This window comes from Fonsecaea nubica, assembly GCF_001646965.1.
Source record: "Fonsecaea nubica strain CBS 269.64 chromosome Unknown Scaff42, whole genome shotgun sequence".
Taxonomy (NCBI): Eukaryota; Fungi; Ascomycota; class Eurotiomycetes; order Chaetothyriales; family Herpotrichiellaceae; genus Fonsecaea; species Fonsecaea nubica.
Genome location: NW_019173715.1, coordinates 47,483 through 62,574, shown reverse-complemented (window position 1 = coordinate 62,574; position 15,092 = coordinate 47,483). Strand labels below are relative to the sequence as shown.

General features: G+C 52.4%; 4 protein-coding genes across 4 annotated transcripts; all 4 read left to right on the top strand.

The window, feature by feature from the left end:
- Nucleotides 1–782: 782 nt before the first annotated feature.
- Nucleotides 783–2,999, top strand: AYO20_06561 (hypothetical protein; the record flags this gene model as incomplete). The annotated part of the gene is made up of 1 exon (XM_022644850.1): nucleotides 783–2,999. One exon carries the CDS (start codon nucleotides 783–785, stop codon nucleotides 2,997–2,999), a length of 2,217 nt encoding a protein of 738 aa, XP_022499118.1.
- Nucleotides 3,000–6,565: 3,566 nt separating this feature from the next.
- Nucleotides 6,566–8,314, top strand: AYO20_06560 (hypothetical protein; the record flags this gene model as incomplete). Its single annotated transcript, XM_022644849.1, has 1 exon — nucleotides 6,566–8,314. One exon carries the CDS (start codon nucleotides 6,566–6,568, stop codon nucleotides 8,312–8,314), a length of 1,749 nt encoding a protein of 582 aa, XP_022499117.1.
- Nucleotides 8,315–8,882: 568 nt separating this feature from the next.
- On the top strand, nucleotides 8,883–12,098 carry AYO20_06559 (hypothetical protein; the record flags this gene model as incomplete). Its single annotated transcript, XM_022644848.1, has 1 exon — nucleotides 8,883–12,098. One exon carries the CDS (start codon nucleotides 8,883–8,885, stop codon nucleotides 12,096–12,098), a length of 3,216 nt encoding a protein of 1,071 aa, XP_022499116.1.
- Nucleotides 12,099–13,570: 1,472 nt separating this feature from the next.
- Nucleotides 13,571–14,827, top strand: AYO20_06558 (hypothetical protein; the record flags this gene model as incomplete). The annotated part of the gene is made up of 1 exon (XM_022644847.1): nucleotides 13,571–14,827. One exon carries the CDS (start codon nucleotides 13,571–13,573, stop codon nucleotides 14,825–14,827), a length of 1,257 nt encoding a protein of 418 aa, XP_022499115.1.
- Nucleotides 14,828–15,092: the final 265 nt, after the last annotated feature.

Below are 15,092 nucleotides of genomic sequence, written 5' to 3'. Positions count from 1 at the left end.
CAGGCTCCAGGATATGTATAAGAGGGGGTTGGAAGACTACGAAGTGAATGAATTTCCTTTGTGTATACAAATCCTGAAACATGTAGTTTCCGGTACTTTGTTTGAAAGTTTTCGACTAGTTGGAAATCTCAACGCGCACTGCACCATTTTAGTTCACTTTTTGAAACTCTGCTTTGATTGCTCAGTGGCCAGCTATGGGCAGCTTCCTTGTACGTTCACTTAGCCTCGACCGCCAAGTCCGTATGCATTGTTCTAATTGCGTCATTTCAGCACTAGCCGCGGCAACCAATGACTGTAACATGCTTGGCAGAAAGGGTAATTTACTGTAATCGTACAAGGCTGTTCCAATAATAACGGGTAATATTCACCGTACCTAAAATCCGCCAGCAGCGTCGCAAACCTGCCACCCTGCTTTTGCAAGAATGTTGATGATTGACCTGACGCCCATATCATCAGTTAAACAAGAGGTTGGAAATGCCTGCTCAGACCGTCACGTGACCATGATCACGTGCTGATCACGTGAAACGTCTGGGCAGCTTTGCGGCACACACTTGGGGTAGCTCACACGAACCCTGGTGCTGCGGATACGCATCAACGCCCGCTTCGCGTCGCGATTCGTCTTCACCTCGCCTCATCTCGGCTAGCATTCTTGCCTACCTAAGTCACCCGGCGCACTCTGCTCACGCGCCCAATTCCCCGAGACGGGGGGTTTTCAAGCTCCATCGAGACGTTAAAGCAATGCGACACATGCCCATAATATTTTACGACAGCGCTTCACAACTATGGATGGCGAGGCTCAGAGCCCTCCCGCGCAATCGGCGCAGACTCTAAAGTTCCTGCGCTACAGATCCGTCCGTCAGTCGGCCGTCAAACCCCCAGAGTCCCAAGGCTCTCCACCTCCCTTGCCGCAGACGTCACAGGCCTCGTTGACGCGTCTACCTTCGAGATACCACCGCCGACCACCGCCGACTCCAAATGTGCCCCTACCGAACGAACTGCCCCTGCCTACCAGCGTGAATAGCGCGACGGTCCCAAGAGCCCGAGGCCAGACCTTGAACGGCGCGACTGCACAGGATGGACAGGCCAGACAGGCAGAAAACGGCGTCCGCCGAATGGTCATCCAACATAGCAACAACGCCCAACCTACGACTAGGCCGACGACCAGCAAAAGCACACCACGCAAGCAGACGTTGACCTCCAATGTACAAGAACCGTCGCCAGAAGCGCTCCGGAGATCGCTCGAGATGGCAAGGGAAGAAGCGCGCTTGCTTTTGGAAGGGGAGCAGGACCGGGTGAGAGAATTGAGACAACAAGAAGCCCGGCGCCGGCGTGAAGAGCGGGAAAGGCGCAGGAAACAGGAGGAGAGATTGGCGCACGAGGCCCGTCAGCGAGAAGCTGAGGAAGCAGCGCGACAAGAAGCCAGAAAGCGACAGGATCGCACTCGGTCCGAAGACGCTCGGCACAGTGAACAAGGCGTCGATGAACAACATACATCTCCAGCGCCACCAACAGCGGAGGTTGCCGTCGACTCGAAAAAGTCCAGGACGCGTACACTGGTGATTGGCGGACACAACCCTCTCAACAGACAGGAGACGCGTGCACATCATCGCCGTGCCTCATCCGCGGTCGAGCAGCTGCGACAGAAGCCAAAACAAAGCCATGCCAGAACCAGCAGCGCTGGATGGAACGACGAAAAGCCCGACAGCGAAGTGCCGATTCCCAAACCAAACTTCGACGCCCCAGTGTCGGCGGTAAATGCTGGGGAACGAAGGGTAAGCGTCAAATGTCGAGATGCACTGATTACGCTGCCCATCACACCCTCAACTACTACCAAGGATGTCCTGAGGTCCGCCTCCCTCTGCATGTCGGAGCCAATTGACCCTCAAACGGCTGTCCTGCTGGAGTCGTTCTCACAGCTCGGGCTGGAGCGGCCGCTTCGAAGATATGAGCGGATACGTGATGTGATGAATTCCTGGGACAACGATACGCAGAACCACCTCTTCATCATGGCCGAAGGCGAATGCGCGGCGCCTGGGCTGCAGCTCGCGGACGCTCCCAATGAACAACCGTACGGGACCGTAGTCAACATCTACCATTCACACCGGCCTGGAAAGTGGGACAAACGTTGGTTGAGACTGAGAGAGGACGGTCAGATCACCATGTCTAAGAATGAAACGGGCATTGATTCCACCAACATCTGCCATTTGTCGGACTTTGACCTGTACACTCCCACGGCGAGACAGATCAAAAAGCTCAAGCCGCCCAAGAAGCTGTGCTTTGCCCTGAAGAGCCAGGAGAAGTCGGCCATGTTCCTAGATGGGGCAAACTTTGCACACTTCTTCTGTACCAAAGACAAAACGCTTGCCGACAGATGGTATCACGCCGTCCATTCATGGCGCAGTTGGTATCTGGTCAACAAGCTTGGAGAAGGTCAAGCGAAACCGATTGAGCCGGCCGAGAAGCTCAAGCTAGGGAGCAGACCGGAGACGAGGAGTTCCAAGGAGTCGCTGCCTTATGTGCTTGGTTCTTTCAAACCACTGCTAGATCTTGGTTCCACCTTTGAGGGAAACCGAAAGTCAGAGTCGGGTGTCGCGCACCGGGCGTCACAGCCTGATGACCAGAGGCCGTTGATCGATTTCGTGCCGGAGAGACCGAGCATTGACGAGAAGGCGGGCAGCCCCAAATTCCCTTCCAAGCTGCAAGGAGCTCCGCCCACGTCGTTTCCGCGAAAGTTTACGGCCGAGTCAGCGATGAGTGGCAACGCCGATGACACAGATGGGCCGTTTACTGGGACTGGTCTCCTTGCCCGCAGTGCCAGTCGCCGATCGCAGGGCGATCGTCGCGGGGTGCCAGGCAAGCCCTTGGTAGATCTCACACCAACGAGCGAGTTCACTGATGGCAGTCTGCTCCGGAGGATGGAAACACAAAGGCTCACGGAGCCGAAGATCGACCGACAGAAGAGGAGAGAGGTTGACGTTGCTGTCGGTGAAGGACTCTAGATGGGTGCCACCGCATGATATCGCTATCGAGGAGAAGCACAGGAAAATAAGGGAGGTAATGAGAGACTTTTGAAATGATAGGGCAGGCACTTGAAGTGTGCCTGTAACTGACGACGACCTGCGAGAAAGAGGGGATAATTCTTCTGGCTGAATGAGTTTATGAAAGGGAGCTGACACCATGTCTTGAGGACTGCGTGCACACGGGGTGTATACCTATAAGTATCTATGTCGATCTCACGAGATCCATCATACACAGGCACCAAGTACTTACCAGTCGGTAGTATCTACCATGCGATTCTGGATTTCGCAGCACGGTTCAAATCCAGTCTCTCATGTCTCGGAGTAAGCTTGTACAGTAACTCGTAGGCGACTGGCTACTAACTAGTAGGCGATATCACACCCAGTATTAACTCTTCGATCAAGGCTCTTCTGCTAGATGCACACCGGACGTCTGCTTTCTCACGCTGGAGGTGACCAGTTTAATTACTACCAAGTACATGCCGCCTGGCTTGCGAAAAGACCCTACCCAGCTGGATGCATGGGATGTGCTACTTGTCAAGGACTGCTGACCTCGCCTTCGACGCCCGGCTCTTCCAGCACACGATTTTTTTCTTGGAACTGGTCAATAAAAACCCTTCACAGCAAATCTCATTCGCAGACCGTCTGGTGGTGCATTCGGCCTTAAAATATTAGTATGTGCAAGATAGTAGTAGTATACGGGGTGAGTAGGAGTTTGAATACTATTATACAGACAGGATTTGATATATTTTTATTGCATTCATTCATGCAAACAATGGCTTTTTTCACAATCAGAAAGATAGATGCGTTTTCGGGCGCAGCAAGAATACTAGTACTCATACCACCTGAACACCACCGCTGCTGTACGTATGTAGATTAATAGTACATCTCACCACTATCGAGACCGAGAATAACAGGCCGCGCGAGCCTTTACAACGAACAACAACATGAGCGTTATTTGATGCCGCTGGATTGGATCGCTCGGCGCTGTAGTTGGGCTTGATTGTGAATTACCCTTTTCGGCGATTTCAGTGACGCGCTTCGCAGTGTCGTTTAGACTCTGTTCCATGCGATTGAGTCACTTTACCGTGATCATACCCAGAGTTGTGGGCCCACATCTCTTTGCTCTTTGATATGTCTTGACACAGCTTTGCTTGTCACCGCTACACTATAGCCAGGTGATTAATGATCTGGCCGATATGCGAAGAAGGCTCCATCGATAATGCTACTTAGGACTTACTCGGTTTTGATCAACCAATATCCTCGTATCGTACTAGCATGGCGATAATAGGGTATTCAGGATGTATAGGAGTGGTCTCGGTGATGCTGGGTGAACGACAACCAATTAGTGCAGGCCGGATAGAACATCAACCACTCGAACTCTTCAGCGAAAGTGAGCAGGAGTGAACAGAAGATTCTGTTTGAATCAAATCCGCCTGGGCTTGATGTACGCAGACACGTGTTGGGGTTGAACTCTGCAGCGAGAGATATTACTCGAGATTCAGTCAAGCCTTCTGAGAAAGAATGGTACCCTCGCTCCTTCCCAAATTAGTTACAGCACGTCCTACATCACCACGGGTTTCTTTTACTTCTCCCGCCTGTGATACATATTACGATTAATAACTTTCCTCAGACAGCAGGAGCGGTTTGCCATGTCATTTGCACGAACGCTCAACACTGTCGGGAAATTGGAGTACTTTACGGATACTATATGTTGATATTGTATAGAAATTACTAGTAGAATAGACACAGTGTTGATGCTCGCAGCATCAAGTTTGAGGACGCATCAATGGAGCTGATGTGCAAACAACTTGAGGGCAAGAAAGTACTACTAGTACTAAGTATTATCGAGGAGAGAAAGAAACAATTCACTCGGCCCTACACGGACCAACAGCGCTTGCCTATATATCACACATCTGAGACAAAAGGCCACGAAAGACAGCATGTACCATGGTTTTCATGACCGCCGCTTGTCTACCCATTGGAACACGTTTATATTAAGTACCACTTTGTCGTCCGCATTTTAATTTCCTCTATAAAATGACCTTTTAGTATCTTGATAACCCAACATTGAAGCAATGGACGACCACAACTAGAAATGAAATGGGTTCAAGTAATGAAATGGGTTCAAGTAATGAAATGGGTTCAAGTAATGAAATGGGTTCAAGTAATGAAATGGGTTCAAGTAATGAAATGGGTTCAAGTAATGAAATGGGTTCAAGTAATGAAATGGGTTCAAGTTCCAGCTGGTTGTCGCATTGCGGCAATGCCTTAGCCTGGACAGCACAAAGGCATACGCGTCATCAGACTTTACATACAAGTTCAATGGCCATTCAATAAGCTGATAACCACGTCTCAGCCGTGATTTTGCATCTGCGACGCCTTTGGATGGTAGTTCAGCGCTTTCCTGAGAAATCTACGCTGTCTGTGAAGAAAAAAAAAACATTACGAATTTTCAGCGATGCTAGCAGAAGAATATGGGACGACAAGACATGTTTCTTTCTATGTCTCTACTCACGAACGAATATGCTGCTCTCACATCGACCACAGGGCTATTCAATGCTAGTTGTGGGCTTTTTCATATTCTGCCCTGAAAATCTCTGGCGACTTTTGCCATTCATTCATTACTTGTACCATCATCGAGACATTATCAACACCATTACCGCACAGTTTACCGCAAGCAGAGCAACGGAGCTCTGCCGTTGGGGCATTTGAAATGTTTTTGGCCTGCCAACAATCCTATCCGATGCACATTTGGGCTTATTATCTGCAGTGCAATATGCAATGTAAGGTCGTGCACGTACAGCTTGCGACGCAGGCGCGCGGAAGAGGATGGTGGAACTCATGGAGGATTTTATCAGGATTGGAGCCGAGATAAGAGGAAGTCGAGGTTATATAAGTTCCTGCTCGTTGAAAAATTGAAGGTATTGTTGGAGATCGATGGTCGCGTCAGAGCCACGAGGACATGATCGCCAGAGGAGTGGCCTGCGGAAAAGAATTTTTAGCTCGTCCGCAGGCTAGTTGGATGTCTGACCTGATTTGCAACGGACGCGGACCAGAGTCAAACTGTTTCAGACATGGGGTGATGTAACACGTGATGATAAGGGGAGGCAGAGGCTGAAGGGTGGCAGTGCTGGTGTGGTGGTATTAGTATTGATGATCGATGGTGGCGGTGTCAGTAGGTGGTGATGGTTTGATGGTGTTGCTTTGCGAGGACTTGGGACCTGCAGCTGCCGTTTTAGGCGCCACCAGTGCCGCTGGTGCCCCTATGCCTCTCCAATTATTGGCTGCGGGGAATAAATCTCGCTGGGAATTTTGCCTGCGATGGATTTGGTATTTGGCCAACTTGTTCTCTACGCACGCTGTCTCTGTTTCCATCTGGATCACTAATGAACAACCAACACCAATAGTAAATAATCTTCACTCTTCACTCAGTCGTCCAGGTATCCTTTCCTCATACCTGTACTCTACATATGTTTCAAGGATTCTCTTCGTTTGATGATCGTTGACTACCTGTTGCATCCCCGTTCCAGCACGCCACCCGCAAAATGCGACTGCAACGTGCTTCGCAGTTTTTCCTTGCCCTTTACCTCTTCCTGCACCCTTCTTGCGTTCAAGCCGAACCCCAATGCGCCATAGATCCCCAATCAATCGTGACCGATGCCTGCACCTCATATGCGGACCTCGAGAGGCTGAACGCCAACCTTTACCCATCGCTGGACGACTTGACCCAAAACACCGACTTCTTTGCCTACTACCGATTAAACCTCTACAACAAGGCCTGTCCCTTCTGGACCGATGAAAACTCCATGTGCGGCAACCGCGCCTGCGCCGTGGAGACAATAGATGATGAGAGTGATATACCGCCGATCTGGCGAGCTGCAGAATTGAGCAAACTGGAGGGAGCGAGGGCGAAACATCCGGGGCTTGCCCAACAACGAGAAAGACCGAAAGACCGGCCGCTACAATATCAGCTGGGCGAAGATGTGGATGAAAGTTGTGTACTGGAAGAAGACGATGAATGTGACCACAGAGACTATTGCGTTCCCGAAGATGAGGGCGCCGCAGCCAAAGGAGACTATGTCAGTCTCGTTAAGAACACGGAACGATACACCGGCTACGCTGGACTGGGTGCCCGACAGGTCTGGGATGCTATATACAAGGAGAATTGCTTCACCCCGAAATCTCCGAAATATGCCTCGCTGAAACCGAAGCCCCTGCAAGCCGCCCAGAGTTTAAAAGATATCTTCCAAGAATATGGGCGGCAACATGTGGACGAAACGGACGATCTGTATCCCCTCGACGATGAGTGTCTAGAACAACGGGCATTCTATCGCATCGTCAGCGGCATGCACGCATCCATCTCCACGCACATTTGCTGGGAGTTCTTTAATCAGACCACCGGCGAATGGGTTCACAACCTCGACTGCTACAAGGAACGACTCCACAAATTCCCTGAGCGTATCTCCAACGTCTACTTCAACTACGCCATCCTGACGCGCGCGATTGCCAAGTTGCGGAAACATCTTGAGTCCTACACGTTCTGTTCCGGCGATCCCGACCAGGATTTCCAGACCAAACAGAAAGTACTCGCACTCGCAGACACAGCGGCATCTGGCCCACACACCTTTGATGAATCCATCATGTTTCAGGATCCGTCAGTCATGGTGCTCAAGGACGACTTCCGCAACCGGTTTCGCAATGTGTCCAGGTTGATGGACTGCGTAGGATGCGACAAATGCAGGCTCTGGGGAAAGTTACAAACAGCTGGTTACGGAGCTGCGTTGAAAGTGCTATTTGAGTATGATGAGAATAAGAACGGCGAAAACCCCCACTTGAGGAGAACAGAGCTGGTGGCTTTGGTAAACACTCTCGGTCGTCTCAGTCACAGTCTCGAAGCAATTCAAAAGTTCCGCACCGCTCTCAACACCGGGGATAAGAGCGTTCTGGACATCAACGGCCCGCTTCCAGTATCCGCCAAAGGTGACAGCAAAGTCGAGTCGGCGGACACTGAGACTTCCGACGAAAGTGCAAATTTTGACGACCTGTACGACGATGTGGACAGCAAATCTTCGCAGAGTCCACCAGAGGAAAATTCAATTTCTGAAGCATTCTGGACCGAGCTCGACCTTGTTTGGCGCGCCTACAAGATGGTTCTACGGTCTTGGTTTGAACTGCCTTTCAAATTTGGGGCTATCTTCATCATGGAGATGAATCGCTTGTGGAATTTCTGGCTGGGACTGCCGGTGCCAGATCGGTCGTGGGATTTCCACTTCCCTAGCCGGGATGAGCTGTAGGATAGCCCCCCACATTTCATCCTCATAAGTGGTGTTTTGGTGGCAAGGACACTGAGGACTCACTTTTGTATGAATTGGCGCAGGACGTTGCGGTATATGGCAACCAGCATACAGCTGGCACTCTGATCACAGATGGATATGCATAGCGACGGCAAAGATATGGGCATTGGAATAGGCGTTGGCGTCAACAAGGTTTGTGGCTTTAGATATAGATGTACATAAGATTCAGCGAAGTGGGCGCACTTCCAACGGTGGTGCAAGCCTACTGTAAGTGTGTCACCGTGTCTTCTCCAAACTGTGAGCATCAAATTGGCGACCGAGTGACACGTGCTGCACTTGTTCGGGACTTGCATTTGGTTGCCCCGCACCACGAGCGCCCAAAGTCACCGTTTCTTGTTTTCTCGCCTCGTTGGTCAATAAACGCGTCACGCCCGCTTTCAACGCGTCTCAATCCAACGTTTTTTTAGAGCCGGAGTTCCTGGTCATTGGACAATTGCTACCAAAACCCTTGTGCTGAAGAGATGTGATCATATTTTGTGGGATAATACTAAGAGTTTGACTCTCAGAAATGTTGCCTCCGCTCTCTGCTACCACGGGCACGCCCTGTCCGATTCCGCTTCATGCCGACGTTCAGGTGCAAAAACAACAACAACAACATCGTCACAAACAACACCTCGGTCAACTCGACCGACAATCTGTCTCCTTATCCCCAACCAACGACACTACGGCAAACATCGAATTCACGTCTGCTTTTGCAGCGCCTGCGCCGAGCGTCTTGAAGAGTGTCAGACCACGACGCAGAAGACCGCATGACGGGCAGGGCTTCACAATTCATGAAGACAAGACCTCATTTGCGGCTTCACGAAGTGGTGAAAGAAGAGAAAGGAATGGCACAACTGGAGATGGCATTGGCAACGACGACAATCTGCTCAAGGTGGGAGCAAGGAGAGCTGCGATATCTCAACCACCCCAGCGACCGAAAAAGCGAGCAGCGATGGATGTCCCTTGTACAGCGCCCATACCCCCAACGACAGCTTCTGCGGGCGATGTCGTTGTACAGTCACAGGTGCGAAAACAAAGCGGTACTTCCACGAGACTAAGTCAAGCGGCGAGACGACCAATAACAAACAAGGCCGAAAGGGTATCATCCTCATCCATGGCTCAACCGCTGCCAACACTCCCTGAAGACACTTTTGCACTCCCGAGGATGGATCCGACAACTTCGCTCAAGCCAGACCGGCGAACTACGATATACATCCCGACCGAGGACACTACAGTGCCGAGCATGTACATGGGTATCTTCAGTCCAATTAAGAGGTTGGACCCGGCGGTGAAGCCCTCTCCAGGATGGCCAGCAACATCCGCGACTACAGAACTACCAAGCAAGCCCGATGTCGAATTGACAGGGATCGTTGCGCAGATGGTCGCGAAGAAGCGAGGCGCTGCCAGGTCTAAAAGCACCATGTCTCCAACGCGACAGCCGTTGCAGGTTACGACTAATCCTCTCCAAGAAAGTGCAGTGTTGGTGGATCGCTGGGGACAAGGAGGTGGTAAGGAGAATATTCCTCCTGGGCAGAATGAAATGCTCGGCAAGAAAGCCATGTCTGGGAAAGGGAGACAGAAGCTGGAGAGACGAAGCGCAGACCTGGAGGATGCTTATACTGTGGCTCGACGGCAACAAGTTAATACACGAGCGCGAGTGTTGTCGAAAGGCCAACCCACGGCAATCGTTCCGAGAAAAGCCAGAACGGAGAGTTCCGCCGAGGGTGCCAGCACGAAGCCGGGCTGCGATAGAGGACCACAGTTGAAGACCAGGCGACCAGGACTAGCATCCGTGATAGGAAACCTAGAACCGAAGTCAAACCTCGCTGCATTGGAACGTGAATCTATTGCGAGAAAGCCATCAGTCCCCAGTCGATTTGTTATCCCGAAAGTGAATCCTGTACCAGCTTGTGAGTTGTATCCTGTTATTACTGAAGACCTTGTCGATCCTATGATGTACGAGGAGAATTGGTTGAGTCACCAGGAGACGGCAATCACGCAACTTGTCAACAACCTCTTTGCAGCATCAACCGCATTATGCTCTCCAGTGGAAGATGAAATGCTAAGGCTTCGGTTGCTCGAGAGATATGGAGACCCCGGAAATGTGCTACTCTACAAGAGACTCCAGGCTGCGCTGCTATATGGAGCACTGAGTGTGCCCCGGGATGTTCTCCGGGGTTCTTTGAGACTCAACACCGACCTAGGAAAGCGGAAGGCTTTCACGGATTTATGGCTCGATACATATGAACTTGCGAGTCTTGGGTCGGCGCTGGAAGTTGTTGTTGGTCGACGGTGCCTGAGCAACGGAACCGAGTCTTCGTCAGTGTTCCCCGTTGCTGAGAATAGCCACAGTGCCAATCGACGTACCTTGCAACAATTTATCGAGACCTTTCTGATTCGAAACGAAGACGGACATCCGGACGACCCATCCACAGATCATTCATCATGGTCTTATCAGCGCACGCTCCTTCGGAGTCTGATGCTCATCAAGCTCCTGGACATGATGAAGACAACCCCGAACCCGGTGTCGAGCATGTGCTTGTTCCAGCCATCGGCATCGTACAAGGCCTCTGTGAGCGTTGTCAAAGCGCTTTTCCAACAGCTTAATCCAAGCGCAGGAGATCCAATTCGAGCCTTGACTCATATTGGGTATGTGGTCATGCACACACAACATCCCCTGGCGGAATACACATACAAGGTGGAAAATCTGGCGATTGACTTGCGGGATGGAGTGCGTCTGACCAGACTTGTCGAGATTCTCCTGTATCCTTCTGCGTCACCGTCCCTCGAGTATGTGCAAGGTTCGGATTCAACTTCCAGTATCACTCTGCCCGATGGACAACAGTTGCCCTTGAACGCAGGGGACTCCAGCTGGCCGTTGTCTCAACATCTCAAGTACCCCTGTCTGGGCCGAGCGACCAAATTGTATAACGTGCAGATCGCACTGAGCGCAATACAGGGAGTCAAGGGGGTGGAGAATCTGGCAGAAGCTGTCGAAGCAGAAGACATTGTGGACGGCTTCAGAGAAAAGACAGTCAGGCTCCTCTGGGGCCTGACCAGCAAGTGGGGACTTGGTGGACTAGTTGACTGGAACGATGTCGAGCGTGAAATCAAGAGGTTGTGCCGCACCGGGGCTAGCAGTCACGAAAACGACTACTTCGAACTGCTGCCTGATGAAGATGATCACGCGCGATACATAGCCCTCCTGAAAGGATGGGCTCAAGCCGTTGCCAGCAAGCAAGGAATCCGGGTGACCAACCTGACCACAAACTTTGCAGATGGACGGGTCTTTGGAGCTATTGTTGAGGAATACGAAGGATATCTCAGCTATGACGTTGGGTCACCAAGAGGTCGCTCGCTCGCCGAGCGGCTGAGGTGTCTCGGGTGCAGTGAGCAATTTGCCATGCTTTTCACCCAGTTGGAAGGATCCACTCATCGTGCGCCTATCTTTGACCGGGACTTTGTGGTGGCGGCATTGGCATTCCTTTGTTCTCGGCTTCTCAACCCAACCAAGGGTGTGAGAGCAGCCGTGGCGATACAGAGGAGATGGCGGGCACATTGGGCCCGAGTGGTCGAGTCTCGCAAGGTGCATCTGAAGTCGGTTGCAGAGAGTTGCGCTGCAGTGGCTCTCCAGCGAGGGGCAGCGGCTGCCGCGGGACGGGGGGAGCATGAAGTGGGTCTGCCACTTGTCGGAGACGAGGACATGGAACAAGCTGACGGAGATATCTGGTTGAGCTTGTGAACAGGGGAGAGAAGCCACAGTGGGTTTTGGCTTGAAGGCGACATGATGTATGTAGTACGAACCAAACTGAAGTCAAAGTCTGTTTGTAGAGCCGGGCCTAAGCAGGTTTGCGGCAGAATTACGGATACACCGAAGGTCATCCATGGTCTACTGAATGAGTCTAGCTAGCAAGCAGATGAAAGTCAAATAGTCAATGATGCAGGAAGGAAAATCTGATATCACTTCTGGCGATGAATTGGTGTCACCCAGGTGTGACAGGGGGGGACAAAGGGGGAGTTGCAGTTTGCTTTCATGCCCTGCAACCCTGCCGTGTCGTGCCAATCAGGCCATCATGGCCCTTGTATGATCACCATGCGGGGAATTGTATCTACCGCACCTTGTATATCCATCATTATTATTGTTAATGTCTGGCGGGGGAATTCTGATCATGACCCAATTAGAGTTATTAGAGTTTCATGGAGCTTTGGTACACGTTTTAGCGCGACTTGTTGGGCGCAACGGGCCAATGAGATCAAGTGCTGCCTAACCCAAATCATCACTCTGTCTTACCGTCTGTTCTGTCGTTGAGCATTGTCCGCCTTTGGTTATCCATTTCATCCTCCTCCTCAATCTCATCGCTGCTCATTACTCGTCGTGCTCCCTGATCTCATCTCCCCTGCTGAAGCATGCCCAACGCATTTTTTTTTTTTTGGAAAACTCCGCTGGGTCTCCATGATCGAAGGAGACCCCTAGCGGCGCAGCCACTCAGATAGACATCCAAGCAACGCCTTTGGCGCCGACACATGCAAATTCCCTGGTCATGGCGTATCAGCTGATTGGATATTCAGGTATTCATCTCCGCCATTCTAGTCCCCGCGGCTCCTGGCTAGGTTACCCCCTTGCTTGGCACCAACATCCGGACAAGGGAGTTTGGGCTTCTCCACGAACCTACGACTCACCAACCAACTGGGAGGCAATCCAGACATCAACCCGCCTTCTATCTTTTCTGAGGCATGGATGCATGGACGGTAGAGCCATCCAGGCGTCTCCCCTCTCCCAGGTTCTTCCGCCCCACTCCCAATTCCATTCGAGTTCCAATCATCTGGCTGAATGCCTCGTATGATCGCCCTCCATTTTGTGCCCAGGATTTTCATACTCCTCTTTGTCTAGGAGGTCAGAACCTAGGACGGAGCCTCACGGCTAGGCTCGTTGCGAGAGTGGTAAGTGTTTGACTGTTTGGCCGTTGAGACATCCCAGGCTCAGTTGGCATGGGCCATGGACGCAATGCCCCCCTCGCCGCGCACGAACAGCATAGTATATAATGCCCGTTCGTCCTCGTCCCAGCTGTTCAATATTCTCTATCGATTGTTTCTTTATTTGAGGAGGAAGAAGAGTTCCCATCACAGGTCCCTCAGCAAGTCCTCCCCTTCAACATCATTCCAACCAATCCCTCCCCGGGTCTATCATTCCATCCACGGTTTCAGGCGGCAACCATGGCGACGAGAGAGCTACACCTTGCCGCGTTCTCCAGAGACCTACATGGAATACTGGCGTTCTCCGCGTCCCCGCGGACAGGATTTAGTTTCCTGGACGATGCCGAGCCTGACTATAGCTTCGACGGAGGCGATAACCCCAGCATCACGCGGGGGGTCATCGAGGCGTCGCTGCCACGAGAAACAATCGCTATTAGAAGCAACCCACCCCGGAGAGAAGTCGAAGAAAGAATCCCAGCCATCGCCATGGGCCGTGCCGGAGAGCTCATCCGTCTGCAGAATCTGACTGTCCGTTCGACCCTCGCAGAATGGGTTTGCGCCGACCTCCGCGCTCTGCGTCTCTACATGTGGGACCTTGCCTTACCGCCCCTGGCCAAGATGTTGGCTACACGGTTCCCGCACCTGGAGGAACTGCACCTCGGCTTCTGCCACCCCTATATCCACGACCTGTGCCTGCCCTTCAAGTTCTGGGTCCGTCCAGAGTTCCTCGCGTCGTCCGCCATCTGGGACATCTTTGGGGGTGTCGGCCAAGTGCAACCGGCCAAACTCCGCTTGACCAAGTTGAGGAAGTTGACCTTGCAGCGCTCGGGCATCAGTCGCGTCCAACTGCAGAACTGGATCGAGTGCAATCCGGGCTTGGTCGACTTGAGGATGCACCATGTGGCCGGCGTCGACGCTGCGTTTGTCCAGTGGCTGGGCGTCTATTACGGATCCAATACCGGTGACCACGCTGACCACGCCGACCCTGGCGCCGCCGCACCGGCAAAGCTGACCACCCTGGCTCTCGAAAGCTGCACCTCGCTGTGCCTCGAGACTGTGGATGACCTGGCCTGGCTCGACTCCCTCTTCCCAGCACCAGCACCAGCACCAGCACCAGCACCAGCACCAGCACCAGCACCGGTCACTACAGACAAAGACACGCCTGCTCCTGCTCCTGCCCCGGCATTCAACATCCTATCCTTCCGAGACTCGACACGGGTCTCCAGCTCCGCCTTGATGGCGTACCTGGCGCTCAAGCGCCCGGCAGTGCGACAGGTGACCTTTCCCGACGGCCGTGTCCTGGTCGAGACGACCACCGACCCGGACAACGACGACAACTTTGACCCGGCCGTGTGTTCCTCCCCGGCCTATTCCACGACGCTGATCCACGATGACACGCAGCCGTCGCCGGTCCCGTATCTCCGTTTCCGCCGCTTCCGTCACCGCCTGGCCGGGATGGGGGACGACATCATCGAGCCGGCTCCGCATGTCGCCTGAGCCTGGGCTTGCCCTTGACCCTGCTCTCGCCGGAGGTTATATCTTTGTATCGAAGCAACAATCTCATGTCATCTTGACCCTTTATCGACCAAGTCTCGAGTCTCAGGGAAAGAGGGGGGGGGGGAGGTTGCAACACACACCCCTCTCACACGGAGCACAGAGTAACGATCCATTCATTGTCCCGTCCATACCTTGCCGCCGCTGAGGCACACAAAAGGTCCTTTGGCCTAACACGGGCAGATCCAGTTTGCTTTTTTCATGGTTA